Below are 21,586 nucleotides of genomic sequence, written 5' to 3' on the forward strand. Positions count from 1 at the left end.
TGTTTGCATCTGGCCCGTCATCATTATGGATGAATACAACACACATGTAAACACAAAGTATTAGGATGAGAAACCCCATAGAGAAAACCACTGAAAACTAACCTCATTATTTACAGTGCGTGTTGTATGAGAAGCATATTACATTTTCCGGTGATTAACTGTGAGATACATTACTTCAATCTGTATTATCTTTACCATTCACAACACAAATAGGAACATAATTTATAGTCTTTTCAAATAGCAGTGTTGTCAAATAATTGAGGAATATGAATAATAGTTTGTTAAAGTCTTAAAGATCTTCACTCAGGTCTCAGTGGGTTCATAACAGCACTGTTCTCCTCTACTACTGAGAACACACTTCAATCACAAGCCCTGAATTAAATAAATTGACTAAATGAAGTGAGTGAAATAGGAAATGTGTATTTCATAGTTGAGCTATGAGCATTACTGCTGTACTCCTGGTATGAAGTATTGGAAACCGGTGTAGTGGAACTGGGCAAGCCATGAATGCAAAATACATTCTCTACTCTAACTGGCTGCACCTCACACAGACACAGACACACGCACATTAACACACACACAGACAGACACACGCACACACACACACACACACACACACAGACACACAGACACACATTACACACACACACACACACACACAGACACAGACACACGCACATTAACACACACACACACAGACACACAGACATTAATACACACACACTCACAGACACAGACACACGCACATTAACACACACACACACACAGACACAGACACACACACATTAACACACACACACTCACAGACACAGACACAGACACACACACACACAGACACAGACACACGCACATTAACACACACACACACACACACACACACACACACACGCACATTAACACACACACACACAGACACAGACACACGCACATTAACACACGCACACACACACACACACAGACACAGACACACGCACAATAAAGCACACGCACACACACACACACACACACACACACACACTTACACAATATCAGTGTGTTCTTCACAGTGTGTAACCCATCTGGTCCAAGTTAAGTGTAACATAGAAAGCTCATTCAGATATAGTGAGTGTAGATGAAAACTTGGCACGGCCGACCCCCCACTCTCCCTCTCCTCCACTCGCCCTCTCCCCTGATTTCACGTCTAGACATCATATTGGAAAATGGCTCGCACACCACAAATACAGAAGGAATGCGGCAGCAGCACAGATTATACTACGGAGAAAATGTACCCTGTTTTGGATAGAAGGGTATACAATAGGGAGAACAAGTATTTGATACACTGTCGATTTTGCAGGTTTTCCTACTTACAAAGCATATAGAGGTCTGTAATTTTTATCATAGGTACACTTCAACTGTGAGAGACGGAATCTAAAACAAAAATCCAGAAAATCCCATTGTATGATTTTTAAGTAATTAATTTACATTTTATTGCATGACATAAGTATTTGATACATCAGAAAAGCAGAACTTAATATTTGGTACAGAAACCTTTGTTTGCAATTACAGAGATCATACGTTTCCTGTAGTTCTTGACCAGGTTTGCACACACTGCCGCAGGGATTTTGGCCCACTCCTCCATACAGATCTTCTCCAGATCATTCAGGTTTCAGGGCTGTTGCTGAGCAATGCGGACTTTCAGCTCCCTGCAAAGATTTTCTATTGGGTTCAGGTCTGGAGACTGGCTAGGCCACTCCAGGACCTTGAGATGCTTCTTACGGAGCCACTCCTTAGTTGCCCTGGCTGTGTGTTTCGGGTCGTTGTCATGCTGGAAGACCCAGCCACGACCCATCTTCAATGCTCTTACTGTGGGAAGGAGGTTGTTGGCCAAGATCTCGCGATACATGGCCCCATCCATCCTCCCCTCAATACGGTGCAGTCGTCCTGTCCCCTTTGCAGAAAAGCATCCCCAAAGAATGATGTTTCCACCTCCATGCTTCACGTTTGGGATGGTGTTCTTGGGGTTGTACTCATCCTTCTTCTTCCTCCAAACACGGCGAGTGGAGTTTAGACCAAAAAGCTCTATTTTTGTCTCATCAGACCACATGACCTTCTCCCATTCCTCCTCTGGATCATCCAGATGGTCATTGGCAAACTTCAGATGGGCCTGGACATGCGCTGGCTTGAGCAGGGGGACCTTGCGTGCGCTGCAGGATTTTAATCCATGACGGCGTAGTGTGTTACTAATGGTTTTCTTTGAGACTGTGGTCCCAGCTGTGACCAGGTCCTGCCGTGTAGTTCTGGGCTGATCCCTCACCTTCCTCATGATCATTGATGCCCCACGAGGTGAGATCTTGCATGGAGCCCCAGACCGAGGGTGATTGACCGTCATCTTGAACTTCTTCCGTTTTCTAATAATTGCGCCAACAGTTGTTGCCTTCTCACCAAGCTGCTTGCCTATTGTCCTGTAGCCCATCCCAGCCTTGTGCAGGTCTACAATTTTAACCCTGATGTCCTTACACAGCTCTCTGGTCTTGGCCATTGTGGAGAGGTTGGAGTCTGTTTGATTGAGTGTGTGGACAGGTGTCTTTTATACAGGTAACGAGTTCAAACAGGTGCAGTTAATACAGGTAATGAGTGGAAAACAGGAGGGATTCTTAAAGAAAAACTAACAGGTCGGTGAGAGCCGGAATTCTTACTGGTTGGTAGGTGATCAAATACTTATGTCATGCAATAAAATGCAAATGAATTACTTAAAAATCATACAATGTGATTTTCTGGATTTAGTTTTAGATTACGTATCTCACAGTTGAAGTGTACCTATGATAAAAACTACAGACCTCTACATGCTTTGTAAGTAGGAAAACCTGCAAAAATCGGCAGTGTATCAAATACTTGTTCTCCCCACTGTAGGTGGAGTAGGTCTATGTTGGTGGTCACTTAACTGTAATGGAAAACGAATTCCAGCGTGTTCTAAAATATACCCTCAGTGTTTCATTGATGACTAATCAGGTTAATATGGCTGGCTGTGTTGGGGAAACAGGACCAAGTAGAATCAGGTTAATATGGCTGACTGTGTTGGGGAAACAGGACCAAGTAGAATCAGGTTAATATGGCTGGCTTTGTTGGGGAAACAGGATCAAGTAGAATCAGGTTAATATGGCTGACTGTGTTGGGGAAACAGGACCAAGTAGAATCAGGTTAATATGGCTGGCTGTGTTGGGGAAACAGGATGAAGTAGAATCAGGTTAATATGGCTGGCTGTGTTGGGGAAACAGGACCAAGTAGAATCAGGTTAATATGGCTGGCTGTTTTGGGGAAACAGGACCAAGTAGAGGAACCTGAGAATGTGTATCAAGCCAGGGCTGGATAGGCATCCCCCACACTGAATACAGACACACACACACATCATGGGCATCACACACACTGAATACAGACACGCACACATCATGGGCATCACACACACTGAATACAGACACGCACACACCATCGGCATCACACACAACCTGGATACAGACACATATCATCGTCATCACACACAATCTGAATACAGACACACACACCATCGGCATCACACACAGTCTGAATACAGACACACACACCATCGGCATCACACACAGACTGAATACAGATACACACCATCGGCATCACACACAGCCTGAATACAGACACACACACCATCGGCATCACACAGCCTGAATAGACACACACACCATCGGTATCACACAAGGCCAGAATACAGACACACACACACCATCGGCATCACACACAGCCTAAATACAGACACACACACCATCGGCATAACACACAGCCTGAATACAGACACACAGACCATCGGCATCACACACAGTCTGAATACAGACAAGGAGGTTATAGTAAAGGTCAAACACGAAAACTGATGTGGTTTCATTGACTTTGTCAGAAGAAAATTCCATACAATAATTAATATACAGGGTCTGAAGGCAAAATGAAAAAGACTTGACAGACAGATAGACAAAGTCGGACACGAATGGAGAGGATGAAATTGAGAGCGAGATAGAAACATTGACAGAGAGATAAAGAGGGAGACGCATATTTAAACGGACATCTGACTGACAGAGACACATTGACGTGGACAAAGAATTTGCTCAGACAGAAAGAGAGAGAGCGAGAGAGAGAGAAAAAGAGAGAGAAAAAAATAGAGAGAGATTTGCGAAAGAGAAAGAAAGAAAGAGAGAGAGAGACAGTCTATGTGACTGCAAGGTGATATAGATAATTTTAACCCACCAGGAGGAACTGGGTGAACTCTCCATAGCTGAGGTGCTTGGTCCTCTCCATGCCGAAGTGCAGCCGCATGAACTCAGAGTCCCAGTTAAAGGGGATGTGCTGATGGTTTGTGGTTTGGCTGAAGACCTGCTTCACGTCCTCTGAGGAGAGACGAGACGAGCACCTTTAATGAAATCAGTCCCCTTTTCATTCAGACAATGTTGACAGACTACTGTAGATGGCTGGTTAGATGTAGCATTGCGTCACAAGACTCGGTTACTTGCAGACATGGTGGACATTGTTGTGTATTATGTCAAAAGGTATTATTTTGTATCAAGTCATTGGAATGATCATTGACCAGTTTTTTAAGAGATTTCATATGAGAAAAGTATGTGTTAATAACGATGAAAGTTACAGGTTCCTGAAGCCACAGGGCTCAACAACGATGATGGATTGACATCTGATGGAAGCATTAGACAGTACTGTAGGCATACTGTACCTATAAAATATGTGAAGCTATGTGATTACACACTTTTAAAATTCTGTATCAGTCTCAGCCAATAGAGGTAATGTAGGTGGGAGACATTGAACACCAGCCCAAATGATTACACCCTTATCAGAGAAACCAAAACAAACAGAGCCAGAGGAACCTGCTCCTTATTACGCCATGAAACCAGAAACGTGTTTCAAACCTGCTAGTATGTATCAGTGTAACTAAGAGGGGAATAAATAACTTAAAGAGAAATTAGAGAGGGATTTGGGCCGCACACTAGAAATATGGAGTGTGATTTTTTTTCCCCCAGTCAGGGCCTACCTTTTGGAACAAGACAGCTCCAGCAGGTTTTACACTTTAATGAGGCAATAAAAATGCTGCATTTACTCAACAGTGTAACACTGCAGTGCCATTCCCCATTCCAGACCTGCCGTTTATATTATCAGCCTTTATGGACCTGTCAACACCCAGGCAACCTTTTATCCTCTTTTTTTATCTCTTTGGCTGCAGTACAATCCCGTTTTAACATGCATTCATGTCACGGTTTGTGGAACTCTATTCCACCAAATTATGGATGTATTTTTATGAAACACTAAGAAATAACAGTGTATTCATCCCTTCATGTAAAAATATATGTTTTTCCGTGTTCACTTAATATAAATTACACAGGTTACTAACAAACAAGAAAAGAGAGTACAAAAATGTTATGAAAAGAAATAAGAACAAGCCATTGATGTTGAAAAACAAACTGTCTTTAATGCAGCTAAGCCGCAGCAATGAATGCTTTTAATAAGTTATAAAGGAGCGACTTGTTATAGTGGTTGAGATGGAGGAGGCCATTTCATCTGATTAAAAAGCAAAGAGAAAAGAGAAAATGATGGAATGGATCACAATAAAGTGACTTTGACAAGACCATAATCTCAGACACAAGTTAAAATGGTAGCAGAACATGAGGTACAGACAGCAGTATATGTGAAATATTTGACTTCTTATTGCATCTCCTAGCGTAGCCACAGTAGCATGCAGGTAGGCTATATTCATTAACCTTTCAGAAGGCAGAAAAACAACAGACCTTTCAATTACTAAACCAGATACACCAAGCCACAGATAAATAGTCTAATTGAGCTTTTAAAATATGAAAATTAACATATGTGCATATATAATGAACCACAATGATCTTACTCCCTGCCGACGAGCAACAATTAGAATGGAATTTAGTTTCTCTCTGTTTGTGCCCAAGATATGTGTGCTGCATTTCAAATCAGTCCTAATGTGCTAATGTGGCACACCTACAGAAGGCAAAATTAGGGTTGTTTAAATCAATTAGGGAAATGTGAAATGAGCAACACGTACAAATGTCTCCTCTTCTAACCTCTGGGCTCGGAGGCTTCTGGGTAATGGTGCCAATCACATACACACTCCCCTCCTCTCCGACAGACATGTCGTCTCCCCCTCCACCCCTCCACCCTTCCAAAACCAATATCTGTCATCCTGTCATCTCCATAGGGGTGCTTACACTGTCACCTTCATAGGGGCTAAGGTTACTGTCATTGACTCTGATGGTTATGTGTGACAATATAATTTTTTGTCATTTTGAGAGAGTAAAACATGTTTTATTATCAACTTCTCCCAAAATAACAAAATGTCCAATGAAATTTACTTTCAGTAAATAAAAGACCTCACAGTGTACTAAGAATTATTCCTTCACTTACATTTTAAAAGCCTAGCTATAAGTGTAAACATTTTGTACTTCAACGGTCACCTGCATATCACAGGTCTCACAGGTCTCCCATATGTCACAAATCATACCAGGGGATTAGAGGGTTAGAGCTAAAATAGAGCTGTCAATCAAACCAGAGGGAAGGTTACGTACCGTAGGTGGCTGCTCCTTTGCCAGTCTTGTCAAACAGCAGGAAGGCGACCATGTAGAGAGCATCTGGAGCACACAGGACCGACTCAAAAGCCACAAACTCCTGGAAGGAGATCAACCTGAAGGAGAGAAAGAGAGAGAGGAGAGGGAGAGAGAGCGAGAGAGAGACTGTTGTGTTGATGGTATCCTCAATGAAATGATAAAGTATACAGACCACATATTCCAATCTGCTATACTTAAACTCTTAAACATCATCTTCAGCTCCGGCATCTTCGACAATATTTGGAACCAAGGAATAATCACCCCAATTCACAAAAGTGGAGACGAATTTGACCCCAATAACTACCATAGGATATGGGTCGACAGCAACCTTGGGAAAATCCTCTGCATTATCATTAATAGCAGACTTGTACATTTCTTCAGTGAAAACAATGTGCTGAGCAAATGTCAAATAGGCTTTTTACCAAATTAAAATTGGCAAAAAACAGGGATGCAGCTTAAGCCCCACTCTCTTCAATTTAGATATCAACAAATTGGCAAGGGCACTAGCACAGCCTCCAGCACCCACCTCACCCTACTAGAATCTGAAGTCAAATGTCTACTGTTTGCTGATGATCTGGTGTTTCTGTCCCCAACCAAGGAAGGCCTACAGCAGCACCTAGAACTTCTGCACAGATCCTGTCAAACCTGGGTCCTGACACTAAATCTCGGTAAGACAAAAAAGGTCCAGTCACCAGGACCACGAATACAAATTCCATCTAGACACCGTTGCCCTATGCATACCTCGGCCTAAACATCAGCACCACTGGTAACTATACATACCTCAGCCTAAACATCAGCACCACAGGTAACTATACATACTTCGGCCTAAACATCAGCACCACTGGTAACTATACATACCTCGGCCTAAACATCAGCACCACTGGTAACTATACATACCTCGGCCTAAACATCAGCACCACTGGTAACTTCCACAAAGCTGTGAACGATCTGAGAGACAAGGCATGGGCCTTCTATGCCATCAAAAGGAACAGAAAATTCACAAAATGGGACAAACACCAAATTCAGACTCTGCATGCAGAATTCTGCAAAAATATCCTCAGTGTACAACGTAAAACACCAAATAATGCATGCAGAGCAGAATTAGGCTGATACCCGCTAATTATCAAAATCCAGAAAAGAGCCAATAAATTCTACAACCACCTAAAAGGAAGTGATTCCCAAACCTTCCATAACAAAGCCCTAACATACAGAGAAATTAACCTGGAGAAGAGACCCCTAAGCAAGCTGATCCTGGGATGTTCAAAAACATAAACAGACCCCCCAGGACAGCAACACAACCAAATCATGAGAAAACAAAAAGATAATTACTTGATACATTGGAAAGAATTAACAAAGAAACTGAGCAAACTAGAACGTTATTTGGCCCTAAACAGAGACTACACAGTGGCAGAATATCTGACAACCGTAACTAACCCAAACTTAAGGAAAGCTTTGATTATGTACAGACTCAGTGAGCATAGCCTTGCTATTGAGAAAGGCCGCCGTAGGCAGACCTGGCTCTCAAGAGAAGGCAGGCACACTGCCCACAAAATGAGGTGGAAACTGAGCTACACTTCCTAACCTCCTGCCAAATGTATGACCATATTAGCGACACATATTTCCCTCAGATTACACAGATCCACAAAGAATTTGAAAGCAAACCCAATTTTGATAAACTCTCATACCTACTGGGTGAAATACCACAGTGTGCCATCACAGCTGCAAGATGTGACCTGTTGCCACAACAAAAGGGCAACCAGTGAAGAACAAACACCATTGTAAATACAACCCATTTTTATGTTTATTTATTTTACCTTTTGTACTTTAACTATTTGCACATTGTTACAACACTGTATATAGACATAATATGACACTTGAAATGTCTTCATTATTTTGGAACTTCTGTGAGTATAATGTTTACTGTACATTTTTATTGTTTATTTCACTTCTGTTTATTATCTACTTCACTCGCTTTGGCAATGTTAACATATGTTTACCATGAATTGAGAGAGAGAGAGAGAGAGAGAGAGAGAGAGAGAGAGAGAGAGAGAGAGAGAGAAATAGTGAGAGAAATAGTGAGAGAGAAGTGAAACAAATAAAAAGAAAGTTGAATGTGAGGCTATCCGGTAAAAGTATACTCAGATAATGTCATGTTCCACAATGAGAGAGCAGAGAAGGGCTATCAGCATCACTAGAACACATTTTACAGCACTTGTTGTGCAATCATTTAGAGCAGAACTATAGAACACAAGTTTCAACTTATACAACACTGGATGATGACAAAACCAATTTACAGAACAGCCGATCAATCTATGAAAATCTTAATAAAGGTAGGCTACTTCTCAGCTGAGTGAAATGTCAACCTTAATGAGAATGATTTCATGTCAGTGTTGTGTCTGAGTTGACTGCTATAGCGTTGATGGTCAACTTTACACATGTACAAATGATTTCATATGAAGTTACACATTTCCCCCTCTGCCATCATAAACAGGTGTATATCTATATACAGTGGGGAGAACAAGTATTTGATACACTGCCGATTTTGCAGGTTTTCCGACTTACAAAGCATGTAGAGGTCTGTAATTTTTATCATAGGTACACTTCAACTGTGAGAGACAGAATCTAAAACAAAAATCCAGAAAATCACATTGTATGATTTTTAAGTAATTAATTTGCATTTTATTGCATGACATAAGTATTTGATCGCCTACCAACCAGTAAGAATTCTGGCTCTCACAGACCTGTTAGTTTTTCTTTAAGAATCCCTCCTGTTCTCCACTCATTACCTGTATTAACTGCACCTATTTAAACTCGTTACCTGTATAAAAGAAACCTGTCCACACACTTAATCAAACAGACTCCAACCTCTCCACAATGGCCAAGACCAGGGAGCTGTGTAAGGACATCAGGGATAAAATTGTAGACCTGCACAAGGCTGGGATGGGCTACAGGACAATAGGCAAGCAGCTTGGTGAGAAGGCAACAACTGTTGGCGCAATTATTAGAAAACGGAAGTAGTTCAAGATGACTGTCAATCACCCTCGGTCTGGGGCTCCATGCAAGATCTCACCTCGTGGGGCATCAATGATCATGAGGAAGGTGAGGGATCAGCCCAGAACTACACGGCAGGACCTGGTCAATGACCTGAAGAGAGCTGGGACCACAGTCTCAAAGAAAACCATTAGTAACACACTACGCCGTCATGGATTAAAATCCTGCAGCGCACACAAGGTTCCCCTGCTCAAGCCAGCACATGTCCAGGCCCGTCTGAATGACCATCTGGATGATCCAGAGGAGGAATGGGAGAAGGTCATGTGGTCTGATGAGACAAAAATAGAGCTTTTTGGTCTAAACTCCACTCGCCGTGTTTGGAGGAAGAAGAAGGATGAGTACAACCCCAAGAACACCATCCCAACCGTGAAACATGAAGGTGGAAACATCATTCTTTGGGGATGCTTTTCTGCAAAGGGGACAGGACGACTGCACCGTATTGAGGGGAATGGATGGGGCTATGTATCGCGAGATCTTGGCCAACAACCTCCTTCCCTCAGTAAGAGCATTGAAGATGGGTCGTGGCTGGGTCTTCCAGCATGACAACGACCCGAAACACACAGCCAGGGCAACTAAGGAGTGGCTCCGTAAGAAGCATCTCAAGGTCCTGGAGTGGCCTAGCCAGTCTCCAGACCTGAACCCAATAGAAAATCTTTGCAGGGAGCTGAAAGTCCGTATTGCCCAGCGACAGCCCCGAAACCTGAAGGATCTGGAGAAGGTTTGTATGGAGGAGTGGGCCAAAATCCCTGCTGCAGTGTGTGCAAACCTGGTCAAGAACTACAGGAAACGTATGATCTCTGTAGTTGCAAACAAAGGTTTCTGTACCAAATATTAAGTTATGCTTTTCTGATGTATCAATTCCTTATGTCATGCAATAAAATGCAAATGAATTACTTAAAAATCATACAATGTGATTTTTTGTTTTAGATTCCGTCTCTCACAGTTGAAGTGTACCTATGATAAAAATTACAGACCTCTACATGCTTTGTAAGTAGGAAAACCTGCAAAATCGGCAGTGTATCAAATACATGTTCTCCCCACTGTATATCTTTCTATCTCTCTATATTTATATATCTTTCTTGTGGTCTTTGTCTCTGTCTCTATCTTTCTCTCTCTTTCTTTCTATCTCTCTCTCTCTATTTCTCTGTCTCTCTCTCTCTCTCTGGATGTGTAGTCTGCAGCATGTATGTGTCACTAATATCATTGTATTTCACTTCTTTATGATATTACTACAAATGGCCATACATCATCTACAAAAACAGGACAAAGATACCAACAGGGTCATTTGAACTCCCATGGGAGCCCCTGGGGACAACGGCGCAATCTAGTCTTAATTCATGCGCGGTTCAAAGTTGCCTGAAGTCCATTATGAATTTCACAAATGGATACAATAATTATGCGGGGTCAGTTCTAATGAGCAATCCCCTGAGCACACATCTCTAATCTATTTCAATTTCCAGGGGAGAGATGATTACATTTTCCTGGCAACTCTAATTAATTTTGTTACTGATGAAATTCAAAGAGGGATTAATTGGGAATCTGTAGGCTTGTAGGTATGCTCTGCTCTGTCTGCCTTGCGGTGTAGAAAAATCGGAAAGAGTAATTGTTTTATTGACTTAGCTAGCTGGCGGTTTTCAAACAGGGGCCTGCTGGTGGGGTTTGGGTAGAGGTGCACAAAAGTGCCCTGCTACAAGCTAATATGGGTACAGCTCTTGTGGCTGGAACCATATTAAATGTTGAAAATTAAAATTGGTTGAAACATAAAAACTCTTAAAAATGACCAATTTAGAAGGTCATTTCATGAGTTACTGTAGACAAACGTCAGAGGAATGCAGGAGAGAGAACAGAGACTGCCTAAAATGCAGTAGGGAAGTGCAGTAGGATTTTTTTATGTGCATCTGTTTACATTGGTGAGCATTTCAGTAGTTATGAAGCCATGGATTATGACAATGTTACTGTAATTTGTTGATTATCAGGGGTTGATTATCAGGGGTATTAAGATGACTTTGGGAGATGTGAGAGGGTTCAGGAGGTATTACACACACTATGGTGAATGTGCCAGGGATGAGGATTATGATAGATGATTAGCATTCCTATGACTAGGGGCTCCCGAGTGGCGCAGCAGTCTAAGGTGCTGCATCTCAGTGCAATAGGTGTCACTACAGTCTCTGGTTCAAATCCAGGCTGAATCACAGCTGGCTGTGATTGACATTCCCATAGGGCGGCGCACATTTGGCCCAGCGTCGTCCAGGTTTGGCCAGAGTAGGCCATCATTGTAAATAAGAATTTGATCTTAACTGACTTGCCGAGTAAAATAAATAAAAAACAACTAGAGAACAATTACCCCCCAAAAAGAGATGCCAGCACGTTGTAATGCAAACAAACCATCTACCAACTAATATGGCATGTGACCAGATTGTACATTGTCTGAGTGCACAAAAACATATGCATTTACAAACATGAGACTACAGTATGTGTCCAGGAAATGTAAGATTTAAATCCCAACATGTGCAGTTAATGCTATACTAAATGGAGAGGATTATTTTTCATTTGAAATCAGTAGCTATTCAGTCAATATGATCATGCAGTACATGTGGCCCTTTCTTAGTCCGAGTGAGAGGTCAACAAAGGTTGAAAGTGTATCTCTATACAAAGTTGATAAGTAGGTAAACATCCTTGATGTCTTTGTTTGAGGGTGTATATGATGTCTACACTTTTTTTGTCATCTTCAGCTGGTAAACACAGCTCCTAGAAGAGCTATCCAGGACCTACAACACTGTTTACAGCATAAACATTTGGGCGGGTTAGGCTGGAGCGACAGCTTTTATCCCTGATAGTAGAGGGGTAAGAGGACACCTTCAATGATCCCCTGTCCCTGCTATTGTCACTGACATCCTTCCACCCAGAGGTGACTGCTGGCTAGCTGACTGGCTGGCTGGCAGCCGGGCTGTCTGTCTCGCTAGCTGTCCGGCTGGATGCTTTGGGTTCTTCCAAGCAGGCACACCAAAATACACATGTCTGGCTGGAAGGACCGCTATTTTCCCAGCATGCTCTCTTTACAAAGTTTTAACCCCCAAGAGACTTGGGAGGGGTTTCACACTTGGAAGAGTTTTCCATCGAAAAAGAGAGGGGGGAGCAAGAGAGAGAAAGAGAGAGCAAGAGAGAGAAAAAGAAAATGAGATAGAGACAGGGAAAGAGGGAGGCAGGAAAAATCTCTGACACATCTTTCCGACAGCAGCAGGGATGTCTACATAGACAGAAAGGGAGTGTATCTATCTCAGCCAGCCAAGTCTGGGGAGGCTGAATAACAAGAGAGAAAAGTGATTTCAAGGCAGAGAGAGAAACTGTGATGGCCGTCAGTGAGTGTATCACCTAATTTACACAGTCACAGAGGGAGGCAGAGAAATGCATTACACTGTTTACGTACACCCAAACCCCCTCTACTCCGAAAAAAAACAATTACCCCTCCCTGACTTATCTCTGTGAAATGGAATCCTACCTGGGGTAAAAACAGCAGCAAGACGCATTAGAGAGAAAAAAATGTATGCAGTATGCACATCCTGAAAAATACTGTAATTTAAGATAGAGGGAGTATATGAAAATACAATAGACTCTGTGGATTATTTTCTTAGTTTATTTTCTTTCAGGGAGCTCACTCAACAGGTTCTTGTCAAAAACAATGTATTTCTGTTTTCTGTGAACATAAAGGGGGGTGTTGTTGACACGCGCAACCATTGTATGTTCTCTCTTCCTGCGCTAGGCATAATCATCCATCTCATTGTCTAACGGAAATCATAACATCTTTTTAGGGTTCACTGGCAAAAAATAACAAAATACATGGCGACTAACCTACAATGTCAACTGTAAACAAAATGGATGCATTCAAACAAAGGTCTCTGATTTTGTGGCTTTGATCAAACTATCAAACCAGACATTTCTGCTCCCTTGTCATTTCCTATCCCCTCCCCACCACCCCATCACACCAAATGAGGTTTAGATACAGAGACCAAGCCATGGTTTCCTAATAGATTTATCCCTTAATAGCAGTGATGCCGTCGCCATTTATCTGGCTCCCAAATCCACACAATGCAGGAGTGCTGAATGGCACGGGCAATTACAGTGCATGTGTGCAGCCAGCCAGCCTCCACTCCATTTTAAAGCAGGCCTTCATAATGTGAGCAACATGACCGCATGCACTCTGCTCTTTGCTGGAGCCCAGGTGGTTGCCGTGGCAACACGCTTTTTCTTTTTGACTTACCCTAACATTTTATTGCCCGTCATTATGTATCATTAAAAACATACATATTAATGTAAAAAATAGGGGTGATGGGGGGAGAGGGGGATAAGATGAGATGAATTAGGCTAGCAACAACCAACAGAAGGAAGGGAACAACACCTGACAAATGGGCTTTGAGGATTTGTAGGATTCTCTTTTTCTACTAAATAAATCAGATACATTTGTGGTAGAATAAGTGGTTAGCAAAACATTATTAATTGTTTCTTGGATTGAATCCTGTGTATTAGAAAATAAGAGCTAGGGGAGTACACAGGATCAAAGCCAGATACAGTATATACACGCACTGGCCAGTTTATTAGATACACCACCACGTTCACGAAAATTATTCACTCCTACAAATCAAATCAAATCAAATTTATTTATATAGCCCTTCGTACATCAGCTGATATCTCAAAGTGCTGTACAGAAACCCAGCCTAAAACCCCAAACAGCAAGCAATGCAGGTGTAGAAGCAGACAGTGAGTCATGTGGCTTGCAATATAAAGCAGGCAGGCAGGCATCGAGGCATTCAGTTACTGTTCAATTGAATGTTAGATTGGGCAAAATGAGTGACCTAAGCAACTTTGAGTGTGGTATGATCTTTGGTGCCAGGCATGCCGGATCCAGTATCTCAGAAACGGCCGCCCACCTGGGCTTTTCACGCACGACAGTATCTAGGGTTTCCCCAGAATAATGTGACAAAAAAACATCCAGCCAGCAGCAGTCCTGTGTGCGAAAACAAGCAGTATTCAGAACGGCATCTCCAAACACACAACTTGTCGATCCTTATCACGGATGGGCTATTGCAGCAGACGACCACACTGGGTTCCACGCCTATCAGCTAAATACAAGAAGAAGCAGCTCCAGTGGGCATGCGATCACCAACAATGGACAATTGAGGAGTGGAAAAACCTTGCCCGGTCTGACAAATCCTGGTTCCTGTTGGGTCATGCTGATGGCAGAGTTAGGATTTGACTCAAGCAGCATGAGTCCATGGACCCTACCTGCCTGGTGTCAACTGTACAGGCTGGTGACGGTGGTCAACCGCTGTCCAATCTGCATCAACTGCGTGATGCAGCATGGACTAACATCCCTGAGGAACGTTTCCGACTTGTTGAATCCATGCCCCGGAGAATTCCGTCTGTTCTGGAGGCAAAGTGGGGTCCGACCCGGTAGTAGATTGGTGTACCTAATAAACTGGACATGTATATATACTGTATATAGATATATGTGCTTAATGCAAGTAATGGTGAATAAAAATACTTAAACAATCCCTGTTGTCCTGTGTTTTTCTCCACAATGTTAAATTCATACCTAGGGCTCTACATTTTCCTGACCATGTGACTGATACAAAAACCTCTAGGGCCCTTGCTATAAGGACAGCAGGTAGCCCAGCGGTTAGAGTTTTGGGAAAGTACCCGAAAGGTCGCTAGTCGAATCCCCGAGCCGACACTGAAAAATCTTGATCTTGGCGAACCCTGGCTGTTACCCCATTCTCGGGGGGAGTTGGGATATGCAAAAAACACATTTCCAATTCACATTTGAAATAGGACAAACATGACTACCCACCAAATTATCAAAATACTCCAGGTCCTTGTCATAACCAACCTATAACTAGGCCTAATGCCTATGCTTCTCATAGTCAGGGCCTGTATTCACAAATTGTCTCCTATTCATTATGATTAAAAAGCTAAACTGATCCTAGATTAGCACTCCTACTCTGATAGGCTTTGTAAGAGCCCTGATCTTCTACACACCCATCTTTCTTCTGGTCCACTACCCCAGCCAGCAGTGAGGTGGCCTCATCAGACAGCCTGATGTCAGTGTGTGCGTGGAGGAACCGGGTCACAAAGTCCTCCGGAGACATGTAGTGCTCATCATTTTTCTGGATGCTGGCATACTGCAATGGCAAACGCATACACACACAAAAACGCATGCACATGCACACACACACACACAGACACACACACAGACAGGCAGACAGACAGAGACACACACAGAGAGACACACAAACACACACAGAACAGTGACAGAACTCATTGTTGATTTGTTAATATATGATCTACTGATTGAGGAAGACACTGTACACATGTTCAAACCTTTGGGCTGACACCTAACTTGAGATCATTCGCATGTAACTTGAGACTTTCGCATAAATCATGCATTGATGTCAATGGTAGAAATGTGAGTTGTGTGCAGGGATCTCAAGTTAGGATTCAGACAACAATGGGGAAAACCATGAATGTGCTATTGACTCTTGTTTAGGTGACTTGAGCCAGAAGAAGGCCACAAATTAATGCATTATTAACAATGGCTTTCCAGTACATGAAGTTGTCTTGTATGCAGAGTGCTAAGGCAACATTGGTGAATATATTTTTACACAACTCACCTTTAAAAAAATAGCTTTCAGCTCAGTAGGGTCAGCCCTCCTTTGTCCCTGGAGAAATTAAACAAAATTACATGAAATTACATCAAAGACCACAGTTACCTATCAACATAATCAACAACCAAGCTCTCATTAGCTCAAAATTGTAGTAATAACCTGATAATAATACACTTTTTTAAAATTATAATTCTATTAACAGGCATATTAGGAGAATGTTAACTTAGCCTACATGTCTTGTTAATAACAGTAAGATATTTTACTCACTTTGTAGTAAAAGTGAGACATGCTATTTTGACCATGTTTAGGATTCAACAAGTCAATATTAGGTCTACTCTCTTTTTTATATACAGTGATCTAATGAAATGGGCTGGTCATACTAACAAGAGGATCCAGCTGTATACAGGTCATTGGGGGAGGGGACACTTCATTCAAAACAGTGGCACAAGGCACATGACGACACAAGGCACGTGCTGAATGTATCTTGTAGAATGTTGATACATTTTCACATTGTTAAATATCTGCGGCAATGACGCGAGTAACAACAGTAGCCTGCCTATATTACTGTATGTATATTGGGAGAATCGTCATATAGCATAAGGCTACACAAGGTTACCAGCACTGAGCTTATAAAGCTTACCAGGCTTAGAGCCGGCTTCACGTCAAACACGTGCTTGCTAATCAGCCAGTGGCTCGAGAAGTGTGACGGACAGAGACCACCGGTTTCAGTGGCAAGTCAGTCTGATAACCGGATTCCGCATAGTGCATCACAGGGAAAGGCTGTATCCCATTACCTCCTCGCTGTAAAGCCCCAATGTCATTGCCACTGGCTAATGTTAACCTCGAACATCCTCTTATCCGGCTAACTAACGTTAGTAGCTAGCTGGCTAGCCATCTATCAATAGATGGGGCAGGAAGTCAGTGTGTGAGAATGTGGTCCGTGCGTTCGGAGGTGTCGTTGTATATTCTGCCATTGTCTATTTCACCTACTGACAAAATGTTTTTTTCCTCGAACAAGGTGAACTTACCTTTGCAGCCATAGCAAGATTACTGTCAACCAACCAAGCCCACTCTGACCAAGCAAACCCGGTCATTTTCTTTTGCTTGACGACGTTCCCATGGAAATCACGCGCGGCTGTCGGATGGTGCAGAGAGAAGCTTAAAAAGGCGGCTCAAGTGTTCACGTGGTATGGGGCGGTCAACAGGTAGCGTGATACGTAGCTGTTAACCGGTAGAGGTTGTCAGTTTGGCAACGTCATCATGTAACCATCCATATTACTGTTCATTAATACACTATTACTACACAGGTATTAGAGGAATGTGTTTCCAATGAATTACCAATTGGCCCTATGCCTGCACAAGCCCTGATGCATTTAGTTAAACATCTAAAAAAAAAGTGTCACTCCATAATAATACAATCATTATTTATGGAAGCCCATTCCCACCACCCCCTTCCCAAAAAAAGTGATACTTTCTAAAACTGTCGAGATATTAAGTCAACATTTTGAGATACTAACTCCACATTTCGAGATACATACAGTAGGGTATGTGTCTTCATTTGTAGCATTATGTGGGGATTTCCATCTGTCCATGTTGCAGAGATCAGTACAGCAGGGCCGCCAGCAAACGTTTTGATAAAAATATTGCCACCAAAGCGTTGAAAATAGGGACAACATACTGTTCTTTAGACATGATTTGTCAACTCATGCACAATTCATCTGTGCTTCAGTCTGAACAACTCTGACCAACAACCACAACTGCAGGTAGCCTAGAGAAGCAAATTTTGTTTTTACCTTTATTTAACTGGGCAAGTCAGTTAAGAACAAGTTCTTATTTACAATGTGGGTTAACTGCCTTGTTCAGGGACAGAACAACAGATTTTTACCCTCAGCTCAGGGACTCAATCTAGCAACATTTTGGTTACTAGCCCAATGCTCTAACCACTAGGCTACCTGCCTCTGGTCAGGTCAGAGGAAAGTAACAGGCTGACAACACTGCTCATGTCGTGTGCACAAGTGTTGCAAAATACATTTAGAAATCTATATTATTCAATTATTGCACCCACACTGCTCGCGTGCGCCAACGAGCGTCTGCGTTGCCAAGAGCTAAAATAGAAGTCAGTTCTATTTCTGACGCAGATCGCGCTGCAAGTCCTGCCTCTCCCATCTCCTCATTGGTTTAACAAAGCAGGTACCCACATGCCATCTCCTCATTGGTTATACCCACGTGGGTGACTGAAAGACGAACAAGGTCGGTGGCAGTAATGTACCTAATTTATGAAAGTTGCCAATCGCAATATAAAGTCAAGAAAAGAAAAAGCCTAGAAGGAGGAGAGATGACTAGAAACGATTCGTTTGACCTTTTTATGTGTGGATTAATTGTCAGAGTAGAGGACCTTGTGCATTTCAGGTAAAATAACAACTCAATGTTTATATCCCAGGACAAATTAGCTAGCAACAGCAAGCTAGCTAAATAGGACAAATTAGTTAGCAAGTGCAAGCTAAATTGCCATAAAGGTTTAATGCTTTTCGACCTGTCCCCAAATTAATGTAATTGGTTCAGAGTTTGTTTTGATATTTTAACCTGCGTGTCGTGATCGCATTTGGTGTAGGGGGACAAAATAAATTTATGCATAATGGCGCACGCGCGCAGCCAGTTTGGGTTCCGTGTAAGCGGTAACATCATGTATTTATAGACTAAAATAGGCCTATTTATTTTTGTTGAGAAAATGTGAATGTGATCAAATTTGGTTTATATTCAAACTTCGGGTGGCTAGGCTACCTAGACCTTATCAATCCAAAATGATTAACTGGCATTCACAATCAACACAACAGTAATGACATACTGTGTGAATAACTTTTTAATTACAGATGCAAAGGCCTACACAATGCAACCCTGCATAAAGCAAACTCAGCCATGTTAGTTATATTGTGCAATCGCAGTTGTTGTCTTTAAAAAAACTAAAAAACATATGACCTGATTAGAAAAGATCTAGTCTCATCATAGCCCATATAAAACCATTTTACAGCAGTTTTTTTTTTGACCTCTCAAATTGAGTTTTGAGACACTAAAAACAATGATAGTGTCACGCCCTGGTCAAAGTATTTTGTGTTTATCTTTATGTATTTGGTCAGGCCAGGGTGTGGCATGGGGATTTTGTAATTGTGGTGTGTTTGTCTTGGGGTTTTGGTGGTGGTATTGGGATTGTAGCTTAGTGGGTTGTCTAGCAAGGTCTATGGCTGTCTGGAGTGGTTCTCAATCAGAGGCAGGTGCTTATCGTTGTCTCTGATTGGGAACCATATTTAGGCAGCCATATTCTTTGAGTTTGTCGTGGGTGAGTGTCCTTAGTGTCTTACTTGTACTCTCTGTTAGTTTGCACTAGATAGGCTGTTTTCGGTTTTCATTACGTTTATTGTTTTGTAGTGTTTAGTGTTTAGTCGTGTTTACGTTTTGTTTAATAAATATGGATCGCAATCGACACGCTGCAGTTTGGTCCGACTCTCCTTCATCACCACTAGAAAACCGTTACAGATAGTCAAACATGGTACAGGCCTCATCAATAATGCATTACATCATCTATACACATGCATAAACAAAAACAAAACAAGGTATAATGTAGTGATGTAGTATGTCATAATGGTCTTCTATTGGCTATTCCTCCCATGAGTGTAGTAGCTCTTCAATCAGTCATAAATCTTCTCAAGTTTCAAGTTGTATTAGTCGTATGTACGGGATACGCATGGTATACATCTTCTAACTAAATGCTTACTTGCAGGTTCCTTCCTCGACAATGTAACAACAATAAGAAATAATAAAAAAGAAGAATACGAACATAAAGTAGACGACAAGGAACCTGACAAAGAACTTCTCACAGAACCTCATCTAAAGATCTGAAAAGGGGCATTTATGGAAGAGAGCATACAAGGTTTCTGCTCCCACCTCTTCCCCACAGTAAATGGTTCCGCTACTTTATATTTCCTTTCCATTCCATCCCTCCATGCTTTGTGTCAGGGGGAAAAATAGAGGGAGAGAGGAAGAGAGAGAGAGAAAATTCCATGACTACAATAGCAAAGGTTAACATTACTCACAGCATAAAAACAATTTAAAAGGGAGCAAAAGGGCCCTAATGGCACATGGTCTTCAAAGAAAATGCATTTTGCGCTCAAAATAATTCATAGCTTTTTGCTGGTGGCTTTTCGGATTCCCGGATCACCAGCATGAACCACTGTATTTTTCTCAGCAGGCTGTCTGCTCCTCTCAAAATGGCCAACGCAGGGAATAGCCCACATCCCCCCCAAATATTGATGGCACAGTCTACCCTTTATTGGAAAAATGGCTGTGAGTAACATTTAATGAGCTAATCTCATAACCTGCATTTAATTTGGTTGTATAACAATATTTAAGAAGATTTAAACATGAATGATTTGGTCTTTTGACATAGCATTACTGTGTGGTATTAAATGACTACTGGCGGTAGCACACAGGGGTGTGCTATTGTTTGTTGAGGTTATGATTTGCAGCATTTGTGAGCCATGAGACCTTGTTGTTTTGCATAGACATCCACTCTTTCTTCATGTGAAAAAAACTTTACCCATAATCATTGTGAGAGATTTACATGACAAATAGGCCTTTGGGAAACAATGATGCTAAATCATTTAATTCCCTGATCTGATTTCCCTGTCTTATTTTTAGGAACAGAATTTGAGAACTAAAACTAATTTCAAAGGCCAACTGAATCACGGATGTGGTCCTGGACTGGTCCAAGGTCCCATGAGAGATTGAATAATGGGGATAAACCCTGGAACCTCTGACCCCTCCTGGCCTGGGGAGTCACTGGGTCACCTCTCTCGGCCTCTCGGTCCCCGAGGACCCACGCGTTCGGACAGAATGAGCGATGAGTGAATGACGACCATCTTCTATTTTTAACCATCTAAACAGTGTTTTAAAAATAGACCCCCTCAGTTATAAACAAATGATTAGACCACTTTGGGCCTCTTCACCGACCACACAGTCTCTATTAACTGTCAATAACTGTAGACCCTAGAGGTCAAAGGGGGTTAAAGACTTTCTATTAAAAGTAACAGACACAAGGGGATGTGTTCTTGAAAAATTGTGTCTTGGATTTGAAATGCTGACAGCTTAATGGTGGCCTCTCAAATAGCGCTGTAAATGACCAGTTTGGTCTTACTTTTATTGCCGTCGTCTGTCAGTCACTCAAAGGTCTTTTTTTTCTCTTTAAGTGGATTCACA

At 42.0% G+C, this 21,586-nt stretch overlaps 1 protein-coding gene across 1 annotated transcript in view; it reads right to left on the reverse strand.

Moving 5' to 3' along the window:
* Window positions 1-17,512, reverse strand: part of LOC112229480 (calcium-binding mitochondrial carrier protein Aralar2-like) — a 92,241-nt gene extending 74,729 nt beyond the window's left edge. The window contains exons 1-5 of the mRNA XM_042310158.1: window positions 17,365-17,512; window positions 16,343-16,390; window positions 15,711-15,853; window positions 6,588-6,703; window positions 4,243-4,382 (exon numbers count right to left, since the gene is read on the reverse strand). Of these exons, the coding sequence (XP_042166092.1) occupies window positions 4,243-4,382; window positions 6,588-6,703; window positions 15,711-15,853; window positions 16,343-16,390; window positions 17,365-17,430 (513 nt within the window). The 5' untranslated portion in view covers window positions 17,431-17,512. The remainder of the gene's footprint in view (window positions 1-4,242; window positions 4,383-6,587; window positions 6,704-15,710; window positions 15,854-16,342; window positions 16,391-17,364) is intronic.
* Window positions 17,513-21,586: the final 4,074 nt, after the last annotated feature.

The sequence above is a fragment of the Oncorhynchus tshawytscha genome, linkage group LG31 (assembly GCF_018296145.1).
Source record: "Oncorhynchus tshawytscha isolate Ot180627B linkage group LG31, Otsh_v2.0, whole genome shotgun sequence".
Classification (NCBI taxonomy): Eukaryota; Metazoa; Chordata; class Actinopteri; order Salmoniformes; family Salmonidae; genus Oncorhynchus; species Oncorhynchus tshawytscha.